Consider the following 27,694-nt stretch of genomic DNA (forward strand, 5'->3'; position numbering starts at 1 on the left):
ATCCTCGCTCCGATCGCGTCGCTTCGATCTCCGCGGCGTTTCCGCCTCTTTCCCCTCGCCTGCTCGTCCGGCGACGCCACTCCCTCGTTTCACCACTCCAATCTGGGTCCAACGGAAGCTTTGGACGCTCCATCAAAACGCATTTTTTTGTGTTTGTTTGTTTGTTACAACTTGACTTAAAGCTTTGGTGACTGCAGGAATGAATATTCTTGGGTCTTTCGGTAACGCAAGCGGTCGTCTTCCTGAAGACGACCGCTTGCGTTGCGATCGAAACGTCGTTTGTTTTTTTTTGTTATTTTCTTTGAACCTATCCACGCGACTTTACCGAAAGACCCAAGGATATGTTTGTTCAAACTTCCCAATTCTACGGCTGCAGTGGCAGCTCCAAGGTGACTCCCGGTACTCGCGGCGCACGACTTCGCGAACTTTGAACGACCACTTCCATCGTTGATTGGTTTGTGGGGAGGGATGAGGTGGGGGTGGATGGGGGGGGGGGTGGGGGGTCGCTCATCTCACCGTCGACAGATCCTCCGAGCGACGCTCAAAGCGTCCTGGAGTCAATTCGCGCGCTCCGGAGATGAGCGGCCGCGCGAATGACGCCCTGCAGCGCCATGAGCCAGAGGGTGGCTTCGTTTCTCACCCGATATTTGGATGTTGTTGTTGTTGTATTTCGGAACGTTGCCAAGGCTGATTGGCTGGTAGGGATGGATCGTCGGCGTAAGGCACTAGCACGAGTCGCAAGCAATGTACGCCTTTTCGAGCCAATTCAATACGCACGTGGTGAGATTGACAGAGCGTGCCGAGGTATACACACACACACATACATCTCGACAAAATTAACCGCGATGGGTGTGGTGTAACAACGTAACGAGTGGCAATAATCATTCGGGGAACGCGTCATCGTTGTCCCTTGCGCAGTTGCACCGCCTGCACACATTCCAGGTGGTGCCCGCAACATTTTGTTGACGAGAGTTGACCCGAGCTTTTGGTGAGCTGCGTTTTTTGTTTGTTTGTCTCGTTATTACCTGGGGAGAGGGACGGTGGGGGTGGGGTGTAAGGGAGCGGTGGCGCAGCAATTAGCACGCCGCGTGTATGAAATTCGAAAAACCCGACTTGAATTCCGGACCACGGCTGGCGTAAGTTGCGAGTGATGGTCCGAGTCGATCCCTGGGTTCCTCGCTTCAAACATACCAACCAGCACTGACCAGCGAGGTGAAGTATGGCCAAGCAACTTCCCATGGCCGACACGTCGACGGGAGGACTTCGTCCAGCAGTGGATTGGCATCGCAATAATTCGTCGTTAATTAGTTGATTGACATTGTGCACACGTGTGCTCGTGGTGTGATGATGAATGGGTCGATGTAATTACGATTGATATAATTGTAAGGTTATTTCGTATAAGGTTAATAATATAAGGTTATTTAGCGTAAGATTATTTGGTGTAAGGTTATTTAGTGTAAGATTATTTAGTGTAAGGTTGTTTAGTATAAGATCATATTGGGTAAGGTTATTTGGTGTAAGGTTATTTAGTGCAAGGTAATTCAGTGTAAGGTTATTCAGTGTAAGGTTATTCAGTGTAAGGTCATTGTAGTGTAAGGTCATTTAGTGTAAGGTTATATAGTGTAATGTTAAATAGTGTAAGGTTATTTAGTGTAAGGTTATATAGTGTAAGGTTATATAGTGTAAGGTTATATAGGGTAAAGATTATTGAGTGAAAAGTTATTTAGTGTAATGTTAAATGGTGTAAGGTTATTTATTGTAAGGTTATATAGGGTAAGGTTATTTAATGTAATATTACATAGTGAAAGGTTATTTAGTGTAAGGCATACAATGTAGCAGTATACCTGCAACAGCCACCACCAACACAAGAAACACATTTTTAAAACATCCTACATTTAAACATGAGAAGCATAAAACATTTTATTTTGAAGGAGAGAAAGAGGAAGGGAAGGAAAGAGAAAAACCTCAATAAATATAAAGACAATACTTTTCGTCTTTTTTTGTTTATACAAACACACGAACTGTGACAACAGAGATCCGGGTCTGTACAAAGAGCAAGGTGTAACTGCGTGCGTACAACCGTTGGGGTGGAGACTGCCCGGAGTGTATGATTATCATCAATGATTATTATCAATGATTGTTATCAATGAATATTATCATTGAATGGATGAGACACGGGGTGACTGCTTTGTTATTAGACGACGTCGGAAATGCATTTCAACACGATGAGAGCATATATAATAATAACAACAACAACAAACATCTCTTTGCTTTCTCTGCACTTCGTCTTACTGGCAAAAGGGTCATCGTCATTTACAAAGTTAAAACAGAATACTTTTATTTTAAATAAATATGCATTTGTTTGTGTGTGTGGTGTATGCGAATATGCACAATTGTAATTACAGTACCGGCAGAGACCAACCAAAATATATACCGATGGGAAGTCCTTGGCAAATTATTGATGCGCTTACAGCAGAGGTGAACCTATAATCTATGCGGTATACAATATACACTCACGTACAATATACAGTTGCAACATCATCGTCTTTCATCATCGTGGTGGTTGTTATAATGATGATGATAGTATGCACTCACGTTAAAATATTCAATGTAAACAATTACAAAAAAAGAAACCAGTTATATTTATTCACACTCAGCGATACCTGTCCGATATACGAATGCATGTTGCACTTCTTTCGCGCCGTACGTAGCCAACCGTGCTAATCGGAGGCGCTGCAATCCACCCCAACCCCCACATGCACGTACTCCCCTATCCCCCCCCACCTTAACTCGTAGTTAAATTGATCTTTCGCGCACACACAACACGCATACGCACGCACACTACGCACAATTAAGAGATGGTCTTACGACAACCGCACATTTTTATATATATAGACTCCGTTTAGAACATTTAAGCATCGTCGTCATCATCATCATCATCGTCGTCGCTGTCTTGAATCGGGATCACAGACTTACGCGGCAGTTACCTTACACGGCGCACAAGAAACGCAAATGACCGTACGGAGCATCGCGACTCACCAGCAACCACGCGGGCTCGCACTGCGCCCCATCACAACGGATGTGTCACGAATCCTACCACGCCATCACATCCCCCCCCCCGCGCGCGCGCTACGGAACTCGATGCACCATCGCATGCTCCCCAAAAACAAACACGACGAACTCGTTTCGGATACTCGCGCGTAAATAATTTTTGCCTGATAATATCCACAAGTTCCAACACGCGCACGCACACACACACACATATATACGTATATATAGAGAGATCAAAATAGGTGCCGTCAATATCAGACGGCACGTATACACGAGCCGTTCATTCTTTCTCTAAAATTATTTCTCTAGAATGAACTGAATCACGTTACAAATGCTATGTACATTTTGGTATTGTGTTTTTTTTGTTTAACTCATCAATGGCTACAGATATTGCTGGATTGTTTTGTCTTGTCTGTCTGTTAATTGTTGTAAATATTTCATAACCATTAGTTTGTTGTTCTTCTAGAATTGTGTCTACTGTTCGATGTGTGTTTTTTTGTATTTATTGTAATTACTGGTACATATTTACACACAATATACTGTATAATATATAATTTTAGCAGTGTGTTGATTTTAGGCCACTCGATTAAATCTCTCAGCCGCAGCACTTTGATGAACTTGTATTACTGTTGTCCGTGCGCACGTGTGTATACATGTGTATACACGTGCGCACGTGTATATATATACACACAGGGTGGCTCGCAAGTCAGGACACACATAGGGTTATTTCATTTATTTTGACACTGGCATTGAAACTGTTTAATTGTAAATTTAGTAAGTTAATATTTTGTATGAATCTATAATCATGATTCACGTCGATGTTTCTTGGCATTCTTGTGGTAGGTCACCTCAAATCCGTAATTTGCGAAGCTCTACCACGAACCCCGTATTAATTGAGAAAAAAAACAAAAACAGAACCGATGAATGTTCAAAGGGGACGCATGTAGTCTTAAAAAAATATAAAGTCCTACATTAATTTCTAGAGAGAATTCATGCGTCGTGCATTAGTGATCCGGAAGTCAGTTTGGGCACGTGTTTAAACGATGAAATGACCTAATGTGATGTATCAAAATAAATATAATAACCCTATGTGTCTTGACTTTTGTGCCACCCTGTATATATATGTGTCAATATACAGGTTTCACTTGCTGTATGCGAGCTCGGTTCGTGCGATTTCGCGTATATGTGGCTCACCTATTTCTCCCCAAAATTCGCCATATGCGGTTTGAATTCACGATATGCGGTTTGAATTCACTCATGCCGCTATGGAGTCGGACGCGAAACAAATGTGTCCTGTGTGTATTGTGTGAGCTACTCGCCAGGCAGCCGTCTCCTCGTACGATTTTGCTTTGTGCGCCCCCTTTTTGTAACTTTAGAACGCATCCACAATCACTACCGCATAAAGCGTGGGAAACCTATAGTAGATATATAAATGCGGTATATAATATAATTTTCGGAGAGAGGCAAGCGGCGACTTGGGAGAGGTGGGGGGGGGGGGCGGGAGGGAGGCGTCCATTTAGCAGTGGATTGAACGTATCTGATAATAATAATGATGATGATGACTACGACGGAGTGGCGAAGCTGCGGCTGGCACTCACTGTGATGCCAAGCGACCAATGTCCAGGATTTCTCGACCACGAACAATGCACTTCTCCCACCCGCAACCGACCAGCGTGGTGAAGTATGGCCAGACAAACACAACACCACCCGCCCGCCCGCCCGCCTTCCCCCAGCGGTGGCTTGGATTACCAGTGGCCTGTATATAAAATGTGTACACACGTGGCCACATGCGTGGCGCACGTACCAGTGTTCACCCAGCCTGGCGTGAAGCCACTTCGCGGTGCGCGTGCGTGCGTGCGTGCGCGCGTGCTCGCGCGCGTTTTTTTTTAAATTCTCGTCCAGCAATAATCGCTCTTTGGTTTCGGTTAAAGGACAATTTGTCCTTAGTTTCCGTTATGGATTACGCATCGCCAGCTGTGTAGCCTTTTCCGCCTGTGGGAACTAAAATGATGAGCTTCGTGCGCTGTGCGTGCGTGTATCTTCTGTCTGTGTGCGTCGTGGACGAGCGGTTAGTGCAACGGCCAGAGCGCTGCGCTGCGAAACGCGGCTGGCCGACTTCGAATTCCCGCTCACGGTCAACACCGGTGGCGATTGTCTGAACCGGTCGTGGGTCTCCCCTTAGGTCGACTCAGCCTCAAACGAGCACCCGGTGCGGTGGTGTAAAAACATCGCCGCTGGGGAGATACAAAGGCGACCCGGCGTGGTGTCTGGCCACCCACCCCCTCGTGTGCCGTTCTGCCCTTCATAGGTGAAGATCGCTAACAGCACTTGCCCCTACAGTCTGTCAAAGGCGACATACCCCCCGTATAGGCTTTAACGGAGAGGTGGGAGCGGGTGGGGGAGCAAGTGCCGTTAGCGAGCACCTACTAAGGCCATGGCAAAGACAGATCACCCCGTAAAGCCTGAACAGACTGTAAGGCTCGCGAACAGCACTTGCTCCGACAGTCTAAGGCCATTCATACGCACGCACGTGCACACGCGGTGTGTGCACGTGTACACGTGGGGTGTAGGGTGTATACGTGCACACGCGGTGTGTATACGTGCGGTGTACGACGGCTGGCTACTCACTCCGCACTGGCCGCCTTAGTGTCCAGCATCAGCAACAACAACAACAAGAAGAGTATATTTGGTTCTTAGATATTCGTGCTAAAATACAAAAAACAATAATAAACAGAGCTAAATGATATATTAAACGAGAGAATAACCAAACGGCCCCTTTTTTATTTCAAAGAAGCCGAGTGATTGTTGAGATAAACAAAAACAACCCCCCCCCAACCCCAGCGTCTCTCATAAGAGATTCCGTCGTGGTCAGAGATGCCGTGCCCGTCTGTTCCCATGCGTGCACCCACAAAGACAAAGATCCCCCCCTCCCCCGTGTAGCCTACGCAGGCTGTTGGGGCAAGTGCTGTTGGCGAGTAGCACCTGTGAAGGACAACACGGCATGCGAGAGTCGGTGTGGGGTTGCCAGCACCTCGCCCGGCCACCTTTGTCTTCCCAGTGGCGATGTTTACACACCCACACCAGGAACTCGTTTGAGGCTGAGTCAACCTAGGGGAGCCCCAGGACCGGTTCAGATAAACGTCATCGGTGTTGGACGTGAGCGGGAATAGTAGCGCAGCGCGCTGACCGCAACACCACCGCTCCCCACATACATGGGTGCACTACAAACACACACGCACGTGTATACGTGTACACGTGTGTGTGTGTGTTTGGCCATATATACCGTACCGGATACGTATATGAACAATTACAAAGGCAAAGTTCCCCGCGTAGATATACTCCAGGCTGTTGGGAGGAGTGGCAAGTGCTGTAGATAAGGGAGCGCAACTCCGCCACGCGAACCGACAATCCTTGGTTCGACTTCCACTCGCGGCTGACGTCAGTGACAAATATACCCTAACCGGTGCTGGGCTTCCACTTGGTCGACTTAGCCTTAAATGAGTAACCACGGCGCGGTGTGTTTAACATTCGCACGAGGGAGACAAAGGCGGTCGGGAGTGGTGTTGGCCACCCGCCCCCTCGTGTGCCGTGCCGGCCTTCATAGGTGAATGTCGCTACCAGCACTTGCCCCAACAGTCTGTTACAGGCTATACGGGGGATCTTTGTCTTTGTTGCGTGGTGCTGGCCACCCACCCCCAGCTACACACATGCACACACACGTGTGTAGCTGACCATGCAGCGACACACATACATATACTTGTGTGTAGCTGACATTACACACGCGTAAGTGATCACATAGATGTGTGTATGTGTGTGTAGCTGACCATACGCTCACACGCACTTACACGCATGTGTGTAGCTGGCCATACACATGCATGTGAGCACAAGCACACATACGCGTGTGTATAGTCAGATACACACACGTGTGTGTGAACACTTAGACGAGTGTGTAGCTGACCATACAAGACACACACACGCACACGCACGCGCGCGTGTGTGTGTCTTTGACTTTCCGTGTCGTTTCTAGGCGCTGCTCGCTAACAGCACTTGCCCCAACAGTCTGTGCTGAGGCTATGCGGGGGATCTTTGTCTGTGTCGTCTCGAGTGACACACATGCTGGCGACAGCTGCTATTACAGTGTCCGTGCAGTGCAATTTTTCGCCGAGTTCCCAGCGTTGGGAGGGAGCTCGTCGTTATGTTTGTTTTCAAGCTACTGCTGGTGTTTAAGATCGCGCGTTCGCTCGCTCTGCAAGGCACCACACTCTCGTAGCTTCTAAACTACATACTCACTTTTATATATGCATGTCTATGTATAGTAGCCTATGTATAATACCAACCCATCTTCCCCCCCCACCCCCCCCCCAGATATATTTATAATGTACATACAACAGGTACACCGCGCGTTGCTGCTGCTGCTGCTGGTGGTGCTCTCAGCCGTCAAAGAGTTAAGAAGTTCACGTCGACTCATCACGCACGCAACGATGTGTAATACAGCAGTGTGGTGGTGGGGTGAGGGTGGGGGGAGTGGTGGTGGGGGGTCGTGGTGGTGGTGGTGGAGGGGTTTAAGAATCGCGGGACAGACACGGCCTCGTGCTGTCTCGTTGCCGCGAAGGAGCCTTTACACCATCAAAATCGGGGTTCCCCGAGACGATTTTCATCCGCCGCTACCGAGCATCATAGCCGCACTAATCGGATACTAGAGGGTGGGGGGTAGTAATTCCGAACTCGATGCAACGCCACAGTGTTGCGTTTCGATGTTGTTTTTTTTAGCGCGCTCGGTAAATTCCGTTGACCGCACACAAAACAAAACAAAAATAAACAGATCTTGTACGGGACAGAAGTGAATGTACGACCCGTCGAAGCCAATCACAAGATCATATTTGTCCCTGGAATCATCATCATCATTATTACTGCGCTATTCCGTAAAGTTCTGACAACGTTCAAACTGTTCGGGAACGCGCGGTTGACGTCCGCTGAACTTCTTTCGCACCGTGCGTAGCCACGACCGTGGTCATCGGAGGCGCCGCCTCTGGGTTATGAAGCAACGCTTGTAGCGATCAATTCGTTGACGTTTCAAAGCTTAGCGGCGGGATCGGCATCCGGGGAGATGGAGCCATATATCAACAACAACAACAGCAACAACAACAGCAACAACAACAACCCCGGTTCGTGTGCTCAGGGGATCATCGCACCGCAGGATCGCCGGGGCACGTACGTCGGCTCGTGTGAGTCATTGGATCTAGCAGTGGATTGAGCATAGCTGATACAGACTAGAGAAGTCTGTCCCAAGTTATAGAGAGTGTGCCCCCTCTAGTAACGGATCAGAGCGGCAAGGATGCTTCAAATTCCGACAAGCATCACCCCCCCCCTCCCCCACTATATCTATGTGTGTGTATACATGCACATCCCCATACTTCACCATCTGCAGTGAACGTGGGAAGTGTTCTTCGGAGCACTGTGGCAGTGGGAGAGATTGAACCCCCAAAAAAGCAACAATGCCCCGGTTTACGTCGGGGGATGCGTTCCCGAAAGGCGTGACGACGAATGTCGAAACGACGTAAATCCAAAGCGAGTTACGGGGTGGTGGTGGGTGGTGGTGGTGGAGGCTGCGGGGCGACTGATAACGAGAACGAACGGGCGACGATGCTGCTGCTGCTGCTGATGTTGTCAAGCGACGTAAGCGTGGGGTTGAGGCGACCCAATTCGGTTTAGCGGTGTTCGTAACAAAGCGACGACGTATTTGCAAAAACGACGCTAAGGGGGGGTTGGGTGGGTGGGGGAGAGACGTAAATCGGGGTATGGCTGTCCCTTGATAGTGGCTTTAAACCGAGATTCTGCTATAGCGTACAGCGGTGCCACTCGATCTACCTATGCGCGTGTACCCGTCTAGACGTCCAGCCGTCGTCAACCCGCGCTCACCAGCGTGGGTGCGCTACGGATTTACAAAACAAATTTTTAAAAGGGCTCTGCGTTGTCCGTATTAGACAAGGGGGTTATTACGTTGCAAATAACGAGTGAACCATATTTTATCACTGGCCAAAAATGATATATATTTTTTGTACTGCGTGTATAATCTTGCCGTTGAAATGGACAGCGATGAGTAAATAACTCGTGTCCTCAGATGTTTTGGTCATCACTAGCATATGAACACACACACGTGTGTGTTCGTACAGACGTACACATTGACCCCACCGCTGACGTCAGCTGCACGTGTATGCGCGTGTGTGTATTTGTCTACGTGTGTGTGTGTGTGTGCATCTGTCGGTCATCTCAGTCAGTCAACCCAATATCACCCGGGTCTCGGTCCCGTGACCTCCTGCCGGCGAGCCTTCGACATGTCACGTGACCTCAGAGTGCACCTAGCCTGGCACAAAGCGCCGTTGTGACGTCATCGCCACTTAGTGCCGAATGGAGGCTGTTGTGTGCGTGTGTGTGTGTGTCGGGAAATACGCTACTTCAACACGCCCTCCATTGAGCGTGTCTTGTACGTACGTTGAGCTTCTTTCGCACCGTACGCAGCCAACCGTGCTAAATCGGAGGTGCTGATTTAAAGCAATCACATTGTCCATAAAGTTCGCCCGGCCTCCGAAGCTTTGACGAGGAGTTGCTGCGTCCAGTCAAATCAACAGAGAAACATCAACATGTTGTTTTTTTACACGAACGCTCCATATCACTCTACTATCGCTACTACCACGGTTTCCGTTTTCCGTGACCCTCACCCACTGGTAACCTTCACCGAAATCGAGTGAAGGACCTGCCGGACTGAGGCTCACCCGCGCTAAACATGCGCCTAGACTCTTTAGAGTATTTGGCCGCTATAAAATGTTCCACATGACGAGCCACTTCCTCGAGCGCATCGTCTGTGCTCAGGTCGCCTCTGAAGAAGAAGAAGCGAAGAGCTCAGCGAGCTGTCCCTGCTGAAGTAAAATAGTTTATTATGTACTTTGTTTCGTGATTTGTTTACCTTTCCTGTACGCCGCACTCCTATCGTGCCTCTGTATTTCTTTGTTGTTGTAACGTTCTGACCCCATGACCCCCTACTGGACATTTGTGAAAAACAGAACTCATCTTCTTGGTTCTTTCGGTAAAGTCACGTAGAAGGGAAATAATAATGAAGTAATAAAAATAAAACATAATAAAATATTTTATTTTATTTTTTATTTGATCATGTTTTATTTTTATTATTTCCCTTCTACGTGACTTTACCGAAAGAACCAAGAAGATGAATCCATGCAGTCACGAAAGCTTTAAATAAAAAACAGAGCTGTGTAGCCCATTGGATCCCTCCTGCAGTATGAACACATCTCTCTGATTCTGATTTCGTTCCTCAAACGCCACCACGACCACTGCAGGTCACGCAACTCCCTCCGCTACTGCCGCGACTTTGGAATTCTCCCATCTCTTTTTTTTATTCGGCAAAGATCGTCTAAACCACAACCTTGCTCGATTCAAGAAGCACACTCATTTGTTATTTCTTTTAAATATACGTATACATACGTCCACCTTTTGATCGCAGTTGCTGTTTGTTTTGTTTGCGCTATTTGTGCCCCTGCTGTTCAGAAACTGTTCTCATAAGGAGAAGACAACAACAACAAACTTCACTTCTCGACCACTCTTCTACATCAAAGGAGACAAGGTTTCAGTAGTGACCGATCTTACCCATAGCCGGGCATCTGGCTAAACGGGGTTCATCCCTGTAACAAAACGCAGCAGCAACAACAACAACAACAACAAAAAACCAACAACATCTCTGGTGAGTTTCTGGGGAAGGGGACTCGTGTGTTTTAAGAACCACGTGGTTATTTGCTGACGAGAGACTTGGTGACTTTTGAACCGGTCTGGGGTCACGCGGGGTGGAGGATTTGGGGGAGACATCTCTCCATTATAGTCGTGAAAATAATGCCCAGCGTTCTCCTGCGTCTCTCAGCTCGCAAGCAAGGGTCCACATTGCTCTAACAAATCACACGTACTCTATATATATTTTGGTTTTTAAGGCAGTGCCGCAACAGATAAACCAGTGGCTGCACATTTCGCCCCCCACGTTGCGAGCGTAGTACGTCCACAAGCCAAATGTAAAAGGTCACCTACGTTCGCTTGTCTCACCACCGCTTGCATTAAGCGGTAATCAGCTGTGCTGTGGTTGTCGTTGCTATTATTTAATTGTAAGTACATATATATATACATGCGGTACTCTGGGAACTCCGCGGCGAAACGAGTACGATTCCTGGGCCACGTTATAACGCCAGTGGACGAGTGGTAGCTGAACCGGTCACAAGGCCTCCGCCTCCTCCGCTCCCTCTCCAATCAACACTGACAATTAACGGGGAAGTATGGTCGAAGAACACCCCCCCCCCCATTATCAACATGGGGGTGTTGTTAATAGCAGGGCCAGGTAGGGGGCTACTCAGCAGTAGAGCGAGTGACTCTCAATCAGAAGGTTGCGAGTGTGAGATGGTGGGTGTGGTTCAACTCATCATCCATGCAGGGGGGGGGGTCGATAAAATAGGGACCACATTGTGTGGACGTCAACCGTGGTTGCGGCGTGGATAGACTCGGCTCCCCACGCCGTACGAATGTGGAACTTCCACCGTCGACTCTGCAGGGGGGGCTGCAAACGGGGAGGCCAACACCGGTGCCTCAACGCTCGTTTTCGAGCTGAGGAGCAACCCCGCGTGCGCTTTACTCGCACGAGGGAGAAGGACGGCTCACGGAAACGCCGTCGAGGGTGGCAGAGTCGGTGACGCCCGAAATTGGAATCGTCGGGCGGAGGGAACGGACCGGATCCCTCTTGAATCGCAGGGATTACTCCCCCAACCCCCCCCCCCGCCGCCCACATTTGTGTGCGTGAGCAGAAAAGATTGCGGTCATGCCCAAGGAGGCGTGTGTATCGCCGGTGAGTTGTTATTTTTGTGAAAACAAAAAAAAAGAGTTTGGCACGTGCACTTAGACGAGCACAGGACATACGTACACGACAATGTGCACTCATATATACGCGCGCGCGTGTGTCTGTGTGTCTGTGTGTGTGTTTTCAGTGTGTGGGGAGCGGTAGTGTAGCGGTTAGCGCTACGCTGCGCTATGAACCTGGCCACCTGAGTTCAATTCCCGCTCACGGCCAACACCGGTGACGATTATCTAAACCGGTCCTGGGCCTCCCCTAGGTCGACTCATCCTCAAATGAGTACCTGATGCGGTGTGTAAACATCGCCACTGGGGAGAAAAAGGCGGCCGGGCGTGGTGCTGGCCACCCACCCCCTCGTGTGCTGTGCCGGCCTTCATAGGTGCTCGCTAACAGCACTTGCCCCAACAGTCTTGTTACAGGCTATACGGGTGATCTTTGTTTTTTGCCGTAAATACAGTATGCCTATGATAAGTACACGTGCATATTACGCACGTGTGTACCACGTGTGTACCACGTGTGTTCGTTTGTGCGCGCGCGCATGATGGGGAGCGGTAGTTCCGTGGTTAGCGCAGCGCTGCGAAACGAGGTGGAATGCGAGTTCGATTCCCGCTCATGGCCAAAATCGGTGACAAAAATCCTAAACCCGTGCTGGGACTCCTCTAGGTCGACTCAGCTTTAAACGACTACCTGGTGCGGTGTGTAAACATCAGAATTGGAGAGGGGGGGGCGGAGTGGGGGGAGGGAGACAAAGGCGGCCGGGCGTGGCGCTGTTCACCCACCACCTCGTGCGCCGGTGTTGGCGTTCACACTTGCCCTTTAAATGCACTTGCCCCAATAGCCTGTGTAGCCTATACGGGGGGGCTCGGGTCTTTGCATGCGTCCACGTGTGTGTGTGTGCGCGCGTGTTCGCGTGTGTATTCACGCAAGCGTGCGTGTGCGTTGTGATACATTTATAGCCCATTATTATGTTCAGATCCACCGGCCCATGACCGCGACCGGACGTCTCTCGCCTCTCTGCGACGCCTCGTGAAGAGGACACGGGCGTGACCGACAGAGATCGCCGGCGCGACGAGTTTGGCGACGCTGCTGCTGCATTGGCAGCGGCGCACAAGCACAAACGACGACGACAACAACAACAACAAACAAATTCGTCAATGACACTGCGTGTGGCGGCCTTAAGAGTAAACACACACGTACGTAAATAGAACAGCCGATGTTTGGGGCCGAGGCACCCCGAAGTACCAATATCAGAAACGTCGCCTGCTTACTATACGTCTAAGGCCACAGTGTTATTGACGCAATACAAAGATCGCCGGATGGGTAGGCGGGTAAGCGGGTGGCGTGGCCACAAATACCTAGACGCAACAGACATAACGCAACCCACGCAGCACAGTGCACCACACAGGTTCGGCACACGTGACAGCCACAGTTTTGCGATGTCCTGTTCCCGGGGGCCCATCCGAATCTACTCGCTGTCAGTCTTATCGGAGCGCGACCTCTCGCCCGCGTGGTTGTAGAGGCCCTGCGCCATCAGCTGCAGGGCCAGCGGGTTTCGCACTCCGCTCGCCTTCTTCAGCTTGGCGCGCTTGTTCTGGAACCAGATCTTGATCTGTGCCTCGTTCAGCTGCAGTTCCTGGGCGAGGGCCTGGCGTCGCGCCTCGGTCAGGTAGCGAGACGCCTGGAATTCGCACTTGAGACGAGAGAGTTGCTCGGCCGAGAATGCGGTCCGTGGTCGCTTCTCTTCTCCTCCCGAGCCTCCGCCGCCTCCTCCTGCTGCTGCTGCTCCACCCGAACCTCCTCCTGTCCCTCCACCTCCTCCGCCTCCTCCTTTCTTCTTGGCTTTGCGGTTGCGAGGTCCTGCGTGAGAGTTTGGAAAGAAGGAGGCGTGGGGGGGGGGGCGGTAGTGCAGTGGTGAGCAGGCTGCGATAAAAAAAAACGGACCCGCACACCGCCAACACCGGCGAGGGATGTCTGAACCGGTCCTGGGCCTCCCCTAGGTCGACTCAGCCTCAAACGAGTAGTACCTGGTGCGGTGTGTGCGGGAAGCATTCACGGGAGACAACGGGCGTGGTTGCTGGCCGCCCAACTCCCTCGTGCGCTATACCGCGCCGGCCTTCATTGGCGCCACTCGCTAACATCACTTGCCCCCAACGATCTGTTAGAGGCTACACGGGGGATCTTTGTCTTTCGCGGGGTGTTTTCGTGCGCGGTGCGCGTCAGCCGCGTGCTGGGAAGGATGGGTGGGATGGGTGCTTGGGCTGCTCCTGGCGATGGAGAGGTGGGGGTGGGGTTCTGGCAGTGGTGGTGGTGCTGATTGTTGTGGGCCGTGCGGGTTGGTTATTGTCAATGGGGGGGGGGGGGGTGCGGGGGAGGTTGAAGAGTTGGTGGGTGGGTACCGTGGGGCGGGAGCACCAGGGGGGGCACCGGGGGGGGGGCATTGTTGACAAGTCGGGAGTAATGAAGGAGGGGGATAGGGTAAGTGATACGAACACGGGAAGCGAGTTTTACAACAAACCAAGTGGAATTGAGCATTGTGTATTGCACAAATAAATAATATCATGTTTATTTTTTATTACAGTGGGATGGGGGTTGCGTATTATAATGGGCTATGTGTGTGTGTGCCCAGATTTGATTAGGGAGATTTTATTTACACCGGAAACGTGTTCCGGGCTCGTCTTAATTTTCCAGTCCTCCTCATCGTAATCCGGAGAATGCGGTAATCAACAGCTCCGAGTCACTCCGATGCTGGACGAAGGCCTCCACACGCCGTGTCGGTTATGGAAGGCGATTGGCCGTACTGTGGTTGATCACGCTGGTCGGTGCGGTTTAGTGAACTCCGCTTTGTCAGATTATATAGCGCAGTGCTGCTAATCACTGCGCCACCCTTCCATCCATCCCGAGTTCTTGCTTGCTGTAGAATAATGTATACGGCGCGAGAGATGATCCCAGATTAATGCGGGCAATAACGCATCGTGCGGTTATTTTGTAGGGCATTATGCAACGCTTTGAACAGGTGAATTCGCGTGCTCACTCTTTCTAAATAAGCCCTGCAGATAAGCTGTCTATACACAGACATTGAGTTATATTAACTTTTGCGTCGTTCGCATCGTCACCATAAACCGCATTCACGATGACAACTTCAAGAGTGCCGTTTGTTGCTGGCCGCTTCGCGTTTGTCGACACCCGAGCCAGTGCTTAAAAAAAATGTGATTTCAAGTAAATACACAAATAGAAATCCACGCCGTTGCCAGTCCACTGCCGGTCACCTGATTTTGTTTTTAAATCGACAGGGCTCTCGAAGCCTACTTGGTACGGTTGATGGGTTGGAGCCACCCCACCACGGCTTGCCAGGTTGTTGCAGTCGCGGGGCTACGTGCCGGGTGTCGTCTCTCCCTCGTGCGCAACGCGCGCGCGGGGTTTTGTTCTGCGGGAGCTCTCACGGTTTTGTTTGTCCTACTTCTCTCGCACGAAGCCAAACTCTCGTTCAAGTAATGGGCCAAGGACATCCAAAATTGTGGCAGGGACCCTCGTGAAAAGATGGTCCCAAAAAAAAAAGAGACTGGGAGACTCCGGGCCAACGTTTTTTTTTTTCCACAATCGTAACGTTTCGTTAGAGATTGTTATTCTCTCATGTGCTGCTGTCATGTCTTGGAATTCTAACCCCCCCCCCCCCCCACAGCCACCAGCGATATCAACTCCCTGCCTCCCTGTTCAAGGCCTACCTCTCCCCCCTCTGCCTATGACTCTCACTCCCATGTCATCTGACACTCTCTTTTCTCTCTCCTCTCCTATGACTCTCTCTCTCTCCACGAGCCATAAGAGGAGGGGGGGGGGGAGTTCGTCTTTAAACCCTCCACCACCCGACACACAGCCAGTTAGTAAAGTTGTGTCACGTAAACAGAGAGCGCCGATTGGTCACTAGTTCAGCACGCCGGTGTGTTGGAGAATCAACCCACGACGTTTACGATTCGAGCGCCGTGAAGTTTCGTGCTTAATTACAACCAGAATAATCAAACGACAGCTGTAATTGTGGAGAAATCCTCCACTGTCGGTGCGCTGAACTAATTAGAATGCTTTGTTTACGTCAGGATATGTCCGGTGGTGGCGGGTTTAACGAGACATTTATATTGACGTGAATAATATTGGTCGCGAAAGCCCGCTTCGTGTTAAACTCTGTCCACTAAAATACACCATATATATAAACCATATATACAAAGACAAAGATCCCCGGTATAGCCTTAACATACTCTTGGGGCAAGTGCTGTTAGCGAGCACCCAATGAAGGTCGGCACGGCACACGAAGGGGTGGGTGGCCAGCACCACGCCCGACCGCCTTTGTATCCCAAGTGGCGATGTTTACACATCACACCAGGTACTCATTTGAGGCTGAGTCGCCCCAGGGGAGGCCCAGGACCGGTTCAGATAATCGTCACTGGGTGTTGGCCGTGAGCTTGAATCGAACCCGGGTCGCCAGGTTCATTGCGCAGCGTAGCGCTAACCGCTGCACCACCGCTCCCCCTGTTCAGTGCCAACGTCTTTAGACGGCGGTTGCCGGAATTTACGTACGAAGTTCAAATATTGAACGTGCGTGCTTTATATTTTATTACTTCTTTACCAATGACTTGCTGAACTTTTCTCTAACTTACTCCTGTGTCCTCTATTGGTTTGTGTTTGTTGTTGTTGTAACGTGTGGATGCAACTTGCCCACCAACCTGTCCCTGCTGTAAGAATCTGTGACAAAACCAAAAAAAACCTTCACATCTCCATGACTTTAGGTGTGTTGTCCTTCCCCCAGGACCCCCGATTAGCACGGTCGGCTGCGTACGGTGCGAAAGAAGTTCAACATACAGAGATACATCACATTCCCTTCTCCGGGATGAATTAAAAAAAAAAAAACCCCATCTAATTCTAAGTTGCAGTGTTATTTCCTGACAGTGGCGGATGGCCATTCAGCGTGTGTAGGCGGTGCAACTGCGTAGGGACTCGCGAATCCGCGGGGGTGGGGGGGGGGGGTGGAGGGTTGGGGGGGTGGGGCTTGAGGGAGGGGGGGGGTGCGGGGGGATTTCCCCAACCCGAAGTGGAGGGCTGAGTTTGTGGGGCAGTTCGCTAACCGCTCCGCCACCGCTCTCCAACCGCAATACGCACTCGAGTCAAAAGTGCTGCAGACATGATGATCCCCAATTCTTATTTCTACTCGGTCGCCGTGACTAAGACGCGTTTTGTCCAACACGACCGTAAACGACACGTAAAGTACACAGTACTCCCGAGCACGCATTAATACAACTAATAATCGATACTAACTTTTTCTATACACGTGCCTTTAAAAAAACAGTGCTTTCGTGTCACCATCAATCCGCTGCTGGATGAAGGCCTCGTTCCCCACGCTGGTCAGTGCGGGGATGGTGAAGCTTTGGGGGGGGGGGGTGGGTGGGGGGTCATGGCAGGCTGTGTATGATTTGACACCGCATTCGCCACGAAGGGAACCGCATGGCCATGCTCGGACGCAATCGTTCTGGAAACTGCCACGTGCCACACGTTGCGTCTGGGCTCTCTTCTTTGCTCTTCGATACCCCCTCCGCCGCCCGCGCAACGTGTACTGTCGCTTGCTCGGTATAGACTGTCTGAGTTCAGCATCAACACCGAAGGCCAGGGATATGCTGCGCTACGAACCCATCGACCCCCCCCCCCTTCTCCCCACACACACACCCTGAGTTCGATTCCAGCTCACGGCCAACACCAGTGACGATTTTATGAACCGGTCCTGGGCCTCTCCCAGGTCGACTCGGCGTCAAATTCCTCCTTGACCAACAATATCCAACTTGGGATCGGGACAAGGGTTTGTGGATGTTCTTCTTATTCGTAAGAATGCAATTGGCAACGCGCGCAAATTTTGCGGACGGAACGGCCGCAACTCAGTGAATGAAAAAAAGCAAAAAACACTTCTTTTTTTTACTAAAGTAAACATCGCCACTGGGGAGACAAAGGCGGGCGGGCGTGGTTGCTGGCCACCCACCCTCGTCGCGTTCCGTGCCGGCCTTCACAGGTACTACTCGCGAACAGCACTTGCCCCAACAATCTGTTAAGGCTATGGGTGGGTGGGGGATCTTAGTATTTGTGGGGGAAACCTCGCTCATCACACGCCATACACGCGCGCGCGTGTGCGTGCGCGTGATGCACACTGGAGTAGTGCAGCAGACGTGCCACTGACTAATGACTCCGTTTTGCCCGTCAGTAGCACTGCGTGGCCTTAAAAGGATAAATATATATTTTAGATACGATATGTGACGTTTGGCGCAACGGCTCCTTCTTCATTCACTTGCCATGGAGAAGGATCAATGCCCGAAACGTCGCCTATTATACGGTATTATTGTCGTCGAGTTGAGTGTTGTTGTTCATGCGTGTACACCGCTGCTAACGCAGCAGCAGCTACCAACAATATTGTGTTCATATATTGCACGTGCATTGGTGCGTCCAAAGCGTCGTTGTGGACAATCTATAATATACTGTGTAACATAATATACGTTGCGGCATTTTTTTACATTTCATAGTTTTGTGTCGAATTGTAGGACCCATGATGTATCAGACAGAATCAATAATGCCCGTTCACATCTGGAAGTTCGCTGTGCATAGTTAGTTCAAGAAAAGACTGACTCGGGTGATGAGACGCTGAATGGACATATCGCTCCAGAGTTGTGTTTGCGTTCAACCAATACTGCTGAAAAAAAACACGTGTGGCTGATTGGATGCGTTATAAAAAAAAAACTTTCCGTGAAAGGACAGAGTTGGAGAAGGAGGCATAGTGTCTGCTCGGACGGTATACATGTGTGTAGCTGTGAATAAAAATAGCTTTATAGCTCATCGGATTCCTCCAGTATGAAAACGTGTGTGCGTGTGTGTATACTGTATATATATGGTGCGTGTCTTCAATTGTGCACGCCAACAGCCCTTCCCTCAACAGCCTGTGTGGGCTATACGGGGGATCTTTGTAAATGTACGATATGTGTGTGTGCGCAACTCTTCCTGTGTATGTATATGTTCAAAGTGTGTGTGCGTAAATAAAAGTGATTTTACAATGAGTGTGTACGTGCGTGTATACGTGTATGTGTGTTTGTGTACTGTACTTGCGCGACTTTATAATTGTGTATGTGCGCGTGTGTGTGTTTCCGTGAGTGTGTGCATTCAATGTGTGCCCTATATTCGTGCGTGTGTGTGTGTGTTGACATTTGTGTATGTTTGTAAGCGGTAGTGTAGCGGTTCGCGCGCTGCGCTACGAAACCGGCGACCCAAGCTCGATTCCCGCTCACGGCCACCACCGGTGACGGTCCTGGGGCTCCCCTAGGTCGACTGAGCCTCAAATGAGAACCTGGTGCGGTGTGTAGTAAACATCAGCAATGTTGGTCACCCACCCCCTCATGTGCCGCGTCGGCCTTCATGGGGTGCTCGCTAACAGCACTTGCCCCAACAGTCAGTTAAGGCTACACTGGGGATCTTTGTCTTTTTTACACTTGCGTGACTTTATAATTGTGTATGTGTGCGCGTGTTTCCGTGAGTGTGTGCATAAAATCTGTGCCCTATGTTCGTGCGTGCGTGTGTGTGTGTTTACATTTGTGTATGTTTGTGAATGTGTGCGAGTTTGTGCGTCTTAAGCGTTCGCGAACAGCACTTGCCCCAACAGTCTGTTTAGGCTATACGGGGGGATTTTTGTTCTTTGCGTGTGCGTGTGCACGTGTATGTGCGCACAATGGGGGAGCGGTGGTGCAGTGGTTAGCGCACCACTGCATGCCGAACACGGCCACCAGAGTAAAATTCCAGCGCACGGTCAACATCGGTGTCGAATATTCAAACTGGTCCTGTCGAGATGTTAAAAAAGAATATCACGGGAGTGGTGATTGCCAACAACCCCTTCCCTGTGCCGTGCCGGCCTTCAAAGATGCTACGGTAACAGCACTTGCTGTTAAAGTCTGCTTAAGGCTATATAGGTCATCTTTGGTGTGTGCATATGTACGTGATGTGTTCATTATTATAAGTCTGGCAACCCACTTCACGATAAGGATATCCATGTGTCTTTGGATAGCCATGTTGCCAAAGAATTCTGAATCTTTATCCTGGAAGAATCCTGTGGGCAATAAAGCTCCTTTTTTCACGAATGTCCACGTTTAAAGAAGTGGAATTGACTTGGCTACACAACAGACCGTACACACGCACGGTGATGCGTGCATCGAGTTTCCTACAAACGACGTGTAGCCTCTATGGCGGTATCTTATTGTATACAACAAAGATCCCCCGTATAGCTTTAACAGACTGTAGGGGCAAGTCCTGTTAGCGAGCACCTATGAAGGCCGGCACGACTCACGAGGGGGTTGGTGGCCAACACCACGCCCGGCCGCCTTTGTCTCCCCAGCGGCGATGTCTACGCACCGCACCAGGTACTCATTTGAGGCTGAGTCGACTTAGGGGAGGACCCAGACCGGTTCAGATAATCGTCACCACTGGTGTTAGCCGTAAGCGTGAATCAAACCCGGGTCGCCAGGTTCGTAGCGCTCACCGCTACACCACCGCTCTCCACTATACACACAGACACACACACAGACACACAGACAGACACACACACAGACACAGACACACACAGACACACAAAGATCCCCCATATAGCCTTAACAGACTGTAGGGGCAAGTGCTGTTGGCGACATTCACCTATGAAGGCCGGCACGGCACACGAGGGAGCAGGTGGCCAACACCACTCCCGACCGCCTTTGTAGCGCAGTCGCGCTAACCACTGCGCCCACCGCTCCCCCACTCACCCACCGCTCTCCAGCTCGCCCTCCCCCCCGATGTCTCCGCTTGTGGTTTAGAAACAAGCCACGCAACCACCAACTAACCAACCACCACCACCAACCACCCACCACAACCAACCACCACCAACCACAACCACAACCCACCACAACCAACCACTACCAACCACCACCAACCACCACCAACCAACCACCACCAACCACCACCAACCACCACCACCAACCACAACCCCAACCAACCACTTGGGAATGTGCGAAGCACCGCGACCAACATTCACAAGCGCCGAGTTTCATCTCGCGTGGGGCTATCGGCCTGGCCCTGGAGCTCCCCCCTTGTTCCCACTGCTGCTGGCCCCCCTTTAGCCCCCCCCCCCCTCGTCCAGGCACACCTTCGGGCCTACGACGATCGATCGATTGATTCCCTTTCGTCGGCTGAGTGTTTTTGGCTGCTGCTGCTGCTGCTACGCATCGCAGCGCGATGAGCGGCTTCATGGGGCTATCATTTGTGGCCGGGTGGCGATTCTGAAAAATAAGCAAGTGGGCTATATCTGGTGAAATAAGATAGTTTAGTTTTATTTGTAGATATATATTTTATGATTTGATTACCTTTTCTGTACTCTGCACTCCTATCGTATTTTTGTACCGTTTATTCTTGTGACGTTCCGACCCTGGAGGTGTGTGTGAAAATAGATTTTTAGGTCATCGGAGTACATAACTACTTTAATTCGCGCGCACGATGGCACCAGCAGCACCACCAGCAGTACCACCAGCAGTACCACCAGCAGCACCACCAGCACCAGCAGTACCACCAGCACCAGCAGCACCACCACCAGCAGCACCACCAGCAGTACCACCAGCAGTACCACCAGCAGTGCCAGCAGCAGCAGTACCAGCAGCAGTACCAGCAGCACCACCAGCACCAGCAGTACCAGCAGCAGTACCAGCAGCAGCACCATCAGCAGCAGTACCAGCAGCACCAGCAGCAGCAGTACCACCAGCACCAGCAGCACCACCAGCAGCAGCACCACCACCAGCACCACCAGCACCACCAGCAGCAGCAGCACCACCAGCAGCAGCAGCAGCAGCAGCACCACCAGCACTACCAGCAGCACCACCAGCAGCACCACCAGCAGCAGCACCAGCAGCACCACCAGCACCAACACCAGCAGCACCAGCAATACCAGCAGTACCAGTAGCAGTACCAGCAGCAGCACCAGCAGCAGCACCAGCAGCACCACCACCAGCAGCAGCACCAGCAGCACCATCACCACCAGCAGCAGCACCAGCAGCACCACCAGCAGCAGTACCAGCAGCACCACCAGCAGCACCACCACCAGCACCAGCAGTACCAGGACCACCACCACCACCAGCAGCACCAGCAGCACCACCAGCACCACCAGCCGCAGCAATGCGCCGAGGAGCTATCGATGCCAATGTGAAGGTGTGGTGCTAGCCGCGACGAGAGAGGGCTTCAGGAGAGAGAGAGAGGAGAGAGTTCGTGCCGTGTTTCTGTTGCTCCTCGTCCTCCAACTTCATCGGGAGTGAACCGAGTTATTCGCCGCCCGCTGACTGTGTGTGACGCTACATCCGAGAGAGAGAGAGCGAGCCAGGCGAGCGAGCGAAGCCTGGACGCCAACCAATTGACACCCCACTTGCAAAAAATACAAAGGCAAAGATCCCCCGTATAGCCTGTAACAGACTGTTGGGGCAAGTGATGTTTCAGCGAGCACCTATGAAGGCCGGCCCGGCACACGATGGGGTGAGTGGCCAACACCACGCCCGACCGCCTTTGTCTCCCCAGTGGCGATGTATACACCACCGCGCCGGGTACTCATTTGAGGCTGAGTCGACGTAAGGGGAGGCACAGGAACTGTCTCAGATATCCGTGGCTGGTGTTAACCGCGAGCGGGAATGGAACTCGAGTCGCCGGATTCATAGCGCATTGCTCCCGCTCGTACACACCCCATTGACAAACACTGAACACGCGCACCGACGAATCTCGAGTGAACCACGGTGACCTGGGCACGGAGTCCAACTGGGTGTCACTTCGACCGCACTGGCAGCGTGAACGCGTCGAGCTTGTGCGCAATGTGCGCGCCGCGTTCTCAACCTCGTCCCGGGCGCTCAGAGGGGTGGTGGGGGGGACTAAAAACTCACTCGGAACCGCAGCCCCGGCACTTGTCACCTCGCTCACGCCTCGTGGATCCACTGAGCCAGAACGCCCGGCAGCCCAGAACTGGATTCCAATCCAGCCCCGCACGGGATTCCAATCCAGCCCTGCACGGGACTCCAATCCAGCCCTGCACGGGATTCCAATCCAGCCCTGCACGGACTTCCAATCCAGGCCCTGCACGGGATTCCAATCCAGCCCCGCACGGGACTCCAATCCAGCCCTGCACGGGATTCCAATCCAGCCCTGCACGGGATTCCAATCCAGCCCTGCACGGACTTCCAATCCAGCCCCGCACGGGATTTCAATCCAGCGCCGGATGAACTCCCAATCGGGCTCGGCCGTCGTTCACCTCCACGCACTCTCCTACCTCTCCCCTCTCATCTCACTTCCCCTCCACGCACTCTCCTACCTCTCCCATCTCACTCCACTCCCCTCCACGCACTCTCCTACCTCTCCCCTCTCATCTCACTTTCCCTCCACGCACTCTCCTACCTCTCATCTCGCTCCCCTCCACGCACTCTCCTACCTCTATGCTCTCGTCTCGCTCTACTCCCCCCACCTCACTCTGCTCCCCTCCAAGCGTTCTATTACCCCCCGCCCCGCCAACGACCAAGATCCCCCGTATAGCCCTGCTCGCGCTGTATGTGCAAGCGCTGTGAGCGAGCAGCGCCTATGAAGGCCGGCACGGCACACGAGGAGGTGCAGGGGCCCAGCAGCCAGGCCCTCTGTCGTAGCCCGCACTCAGCTCCCGCTCAAGCAGGCGGTTGCTACTGCAGCGGTCCCGTTCGTTTTGTTGTCCAAGCCGCTCCGAAACAAGTTCAGGATCAAGGCTGCCCTCGTCCTCCTCCTCTCCATCACCTATGGCCACCTGTGATGAGCGCGGTTGGCTAGGTACGGTATACAGTGAGGGAGAAAAAGTATTTGATCCCCCTACTGATGTTGTACGTTTGCCCACTGACAAAGAAATGATCAGTATATAATTTTAATGGTAGGTTTATTTTAACAGTGAGAGACGGAATAACAACACAAATAATCCAGAAAAACGCATGTTAAAAATGTTATAAATTGATTTGCATTTTAATGAAGAAAATAAGTATTTTACCCCTCTGCAAAACATGACTTAGTACTTGGTGGCAAACCCTTTTTGGTAATCACAGAGGTCAGACGTTTCTTGTAGTTGGCCACCAGGTTTGCACACATCTCAGGAGGGATTTTGTCCCACTCCTCTTTGCAGATCTTCTCCAAGTCATTAAGGTTTCGAGGCTGATGTTTGGCAACTCAAACCTTCAGCTCCCTCCACAGATTTTCTATGGGATTAAGGTCTGGAGACTGGCTAGGCCACTCCAGGGCCTTAATGTGCTTCTTCTTGAGCCACTCCTTTGTTGCCTTGGCCGTGTGTTTTGGATCATTGTCATGCTGGAATACCCATACACGACCCATTTCAATGCCCTGGCCGAGGAAGGAAGTTCTCACCCAAGATTTGACGGTACATGGCCCCGTCCATCGTCCCTTTGATGCGGTGAAGTTGTCCTGTCCCCTTAGCAGAAAAACACCCCCAAAGCATAATGTTTCTACCTCCATGTTTGACGTTGGGGATGGTGTTCTTGGGGTCATAGGCAGCATTCCTCCTCCTCCAAACACGGCGAGTTGAGTTGATGCCAAAGAGCTCCATTTTGGTCTCATCTGACCACAACACTTTCACCCAGTTGTCCTCTGAATAATTCAGATGTTCATTGGCAAACTTTAGACGGGCATGTATATGTACTTTCTTGAGCAGGGGGACCTTGCGGGCGCTGCAGGATTTCAGTCCTTCACGGCATAGTGTGTTACCAATTGTTTTCTTGGTGAGTATGGTCCCAGCTGCCTTGAGATCATTGACAAGATCCTCCCGTGTAGTTCTGGGCTGATTCCTCACCGTTCTCATGATCATTGCAACTCCACGAGGTGAGATCTTGCATGGAGCCCCAGGCCAAGGAAGATTGACAGTTCTTTTGTGTTTCTTCCATTTGCGAATAATCGCACCAACTGTTGTTATCGTCTCACCAGGCTGCTTGACAATGGTCTTGTAGCCCATTCCAGCCTTGTGTAGGTCTACAATCTTGTCCCTGACATCCTTGGAGAGCTCTTTGGTCTTAGCCATGGTGCAGAGTTTGGAATCTGATTGATTGATTGCGTCTGTGGACAGGTGCCTTTTATACAGGTAACAAGCTGAGATTAGGAGCACTCCCTTCAAGAGTGTGCTCTTAATCTCAGCTCGTTACCTGTATAAAAGACACCTGGGAGCCATACATCTTTCTGATTGAGAGGGGGTCAAATACTTATTTCCCTCATTAAAATGCAAATCAATTTAAAACATTTTTGACATGCGTTTTTCTGGATTGTTTTGTTGTTATTCTGTCTCTCACCGTTCAAATATACCTACCATTGAAATTATAGACTGATCATTTCTTTGTCAGTGGGCAAACGTACAAAATCAGCAGGGGATCAAATACTTTTTTCCCTCACTGTAAGAAGTTCAACATACGTTCGTGCATACGGCACTTCTCTGTGAAGGAAACTGCATTTACAATGCACCTATTATAACAATGATTGTTACGTGCCTATTGAAGCCAGGAGAGCCACCCTAAGTCGGAGGAATCGTTCAGGAGGTCCCTGACGTTTTCTGGCGATTAATAATGAGTTGCGTTTATTATACAACCGGGGGAGCAAAACCTGGAGCAACCGGAATAAACCCACGCCTTGCACTAGGGGGCAAGGTTCTATCCCCGTACAGACGGAAACAGATGGCGATTAGTCCACTTGCTGCACAATCCTGCTCATGGCGAGCCAGGGGTACGGCACAACCTCGACAGCCCCCGGTGAAACGGTGAACGCCACTCCATGTAACCTTGCTCCGGTTGTAGAGTAATGGATGGTGACGGCGTGGGCATAGGGGGGGGGGGGGCTTCATCCAGCAGTCGATAGGACAAGGCTGGTGATGATGATGATGATGTTGGCGTGTGCACTGTCGTGATAAAAAAAAATGCATTGAGACGTTGCTATACGTAAAAAATAAAAAAAAAAGTTGTTTTATTATTGACTAGCTTTACTACCCGGCTTCGCTCGGGACTTTGATTCACCACGCCCGGCCGCCTTTGTCTCCCCAGTGGCGATGTTCACACACCACATAAGATACTCTGAACTCGTTTGAGGCTGAATCGACCTCGGGGAGGCCCAGGAACGGTTGAAATAATCGTCACTGGTGTTGGCCGTGAGCGGGAATCGAACTCAGGTCGCCGGGTTTGTAGCGGAGCGCGCTAACCACTACACTACCGCTCTCCCCACACACACACGCGTGCACGTCTATAGGTACACGTACACGCGCTTGCTGCAGACACACACACAACTTTCAGGGTGCGTACGGCAGTAAACGACTCAAATAATAAAGCAATGTTGCACGAATAACGCCTGAGACCTGCAACACATTTGTATGGCACTTTACTCGCAGAGGGTTGGGGGGGGGGGATGCGTGACGTCAGCAGGCACACTGCGTGACGCTTCAGCATACGCGGGTGACATGACAGATGTGACGTCACAGCTCACGTGCCGTGCAAAATATATGCATTATTGTGCCCTCCCCCCCCCAAACAAAAGTCTATTTTGCATGGTGTACAGTCTGGAAAGTACCCACAAGGCAAATTTCAAGTTTGTTGCATGTCGGGAAGTACGCTAAACATTTTCAACAGACACACATATTCACAAATTTCCCTTTTATACATATAGATTTGAAGCTTTCGTGACTGCAGGAATCCATACTCTTTGGTTCTTTCGGTAAATTCACGTGGGTAGAAAAATAAATAGATCACGACGTTTCGATCGCAACACAAACAACCGTCATCAGGTGAAACAAACACAGCAGTTCTCCTGCTAACAATTTTCTATCGACGTGACTTTACCGAATGAACCAAAGAGTATAAGTTGTTTATTGTTTTGATTTACTGCTGTGGTTGTAGCATGCCGTGTGTATATACACGCACGGCATCTACTGCTGGATGAAGGCCTCCTAACGCCCTGGTGCTCGGTATGGAAGGGGTTCAGGGTCACTTGACCATACTTCACCGTGCTTGTCACAGCCGGTTGGCGACGGGGGCGAGAGGGCAAGACCGGTTCGGATATTATTCACCACTGGAGTTTTGTTGGGAATCGAACTTGGGTTCCCCGGTTTCATAGCGCATTGCGCTAACCACCCCACCATCGCTCCACCTCTGTTTCCCCATACTCAGGCCAATGCAAAGTTTCTAGCCGATGTTGTCTTAGAATAATAATAATTATTTCAATCACATACGCTCTGAAAAATATTGAATCGGTGTCCGAATCAATGCATGGGGATCCAGAAATGTGTGTGGGGGGGGGGGGGGAAGGCGGGTGTGTTGCGGTTAGCGCGCTGCACTACGAACATAGCAACACGAGTTCGATTTCTGCTCACGGCCATGGGCCTCCCCTCGGTCGACTCAGCCTAAAATGAGTACCCAGTGTGGTGTGTAAAAACATCGCCACTGGGGAGACAAGGGTGGTAGAGCGTGGTGCTGGCCACCCACCCCCTCGCGTATCGTGCCGGCCTTCATAGGTGCTCGCTAACAGCACTTGCCCCAATGGTCTGTTAAGGCTATACGGGGGATCTTTGCCTTTGTCTTTGTGTGCGCACTGCCGACTGGACGACTGACTGATTTTGCCAGCCATCTCAGCCGGTCAATCCATAACATTTGGGTTCTGTCCCATGACCTCCTGCCATCGAGCCAG

The 27,694-nt window shown here is 51.0% G+C and overlaps 1 protein-coding gene across 1 annotated transcript in view; it reads right to left on the bottom strand.

Moving 5' to 3' along the window:
• Positions 1–1,902: 1,902 nt before the first annotated feature.
• Positions 1,903–27,694, bottom strand: part of LOC116943917 (uncharacterized) — a 62,132-nt gene continuing 36,340 nt past the window's right edge. Inside the window, exon 2 of the mRNA XM_032957263.2 lies at positions 1,903–13,807. Coding sequence (XP_032813154.2) covers positions 13,416–13,807 — 392 coding nt within the window. The 3' untranslated portion in view covers positions 1,903–13,415. The remainder of the gene's footprint in view (positions 13,808–27,694) is intronic.

This window comes from Petromyzon marinus, chromosome 19 (assembly GCF_048934315.1).
Source record: "Petromyzon marinus isolate PM22_M1 ecotype Great Lakes invasive population chromosome 19, UKy_Petmar_22M1.pri1.0, whole genome shotgun sequence".
NCBI lineage: Eukaryota > Metazoa > Chordata > Hyperoartia > Petromyzontiformes > Petromyzontidae > Petromyzon > Petromyzon marinus.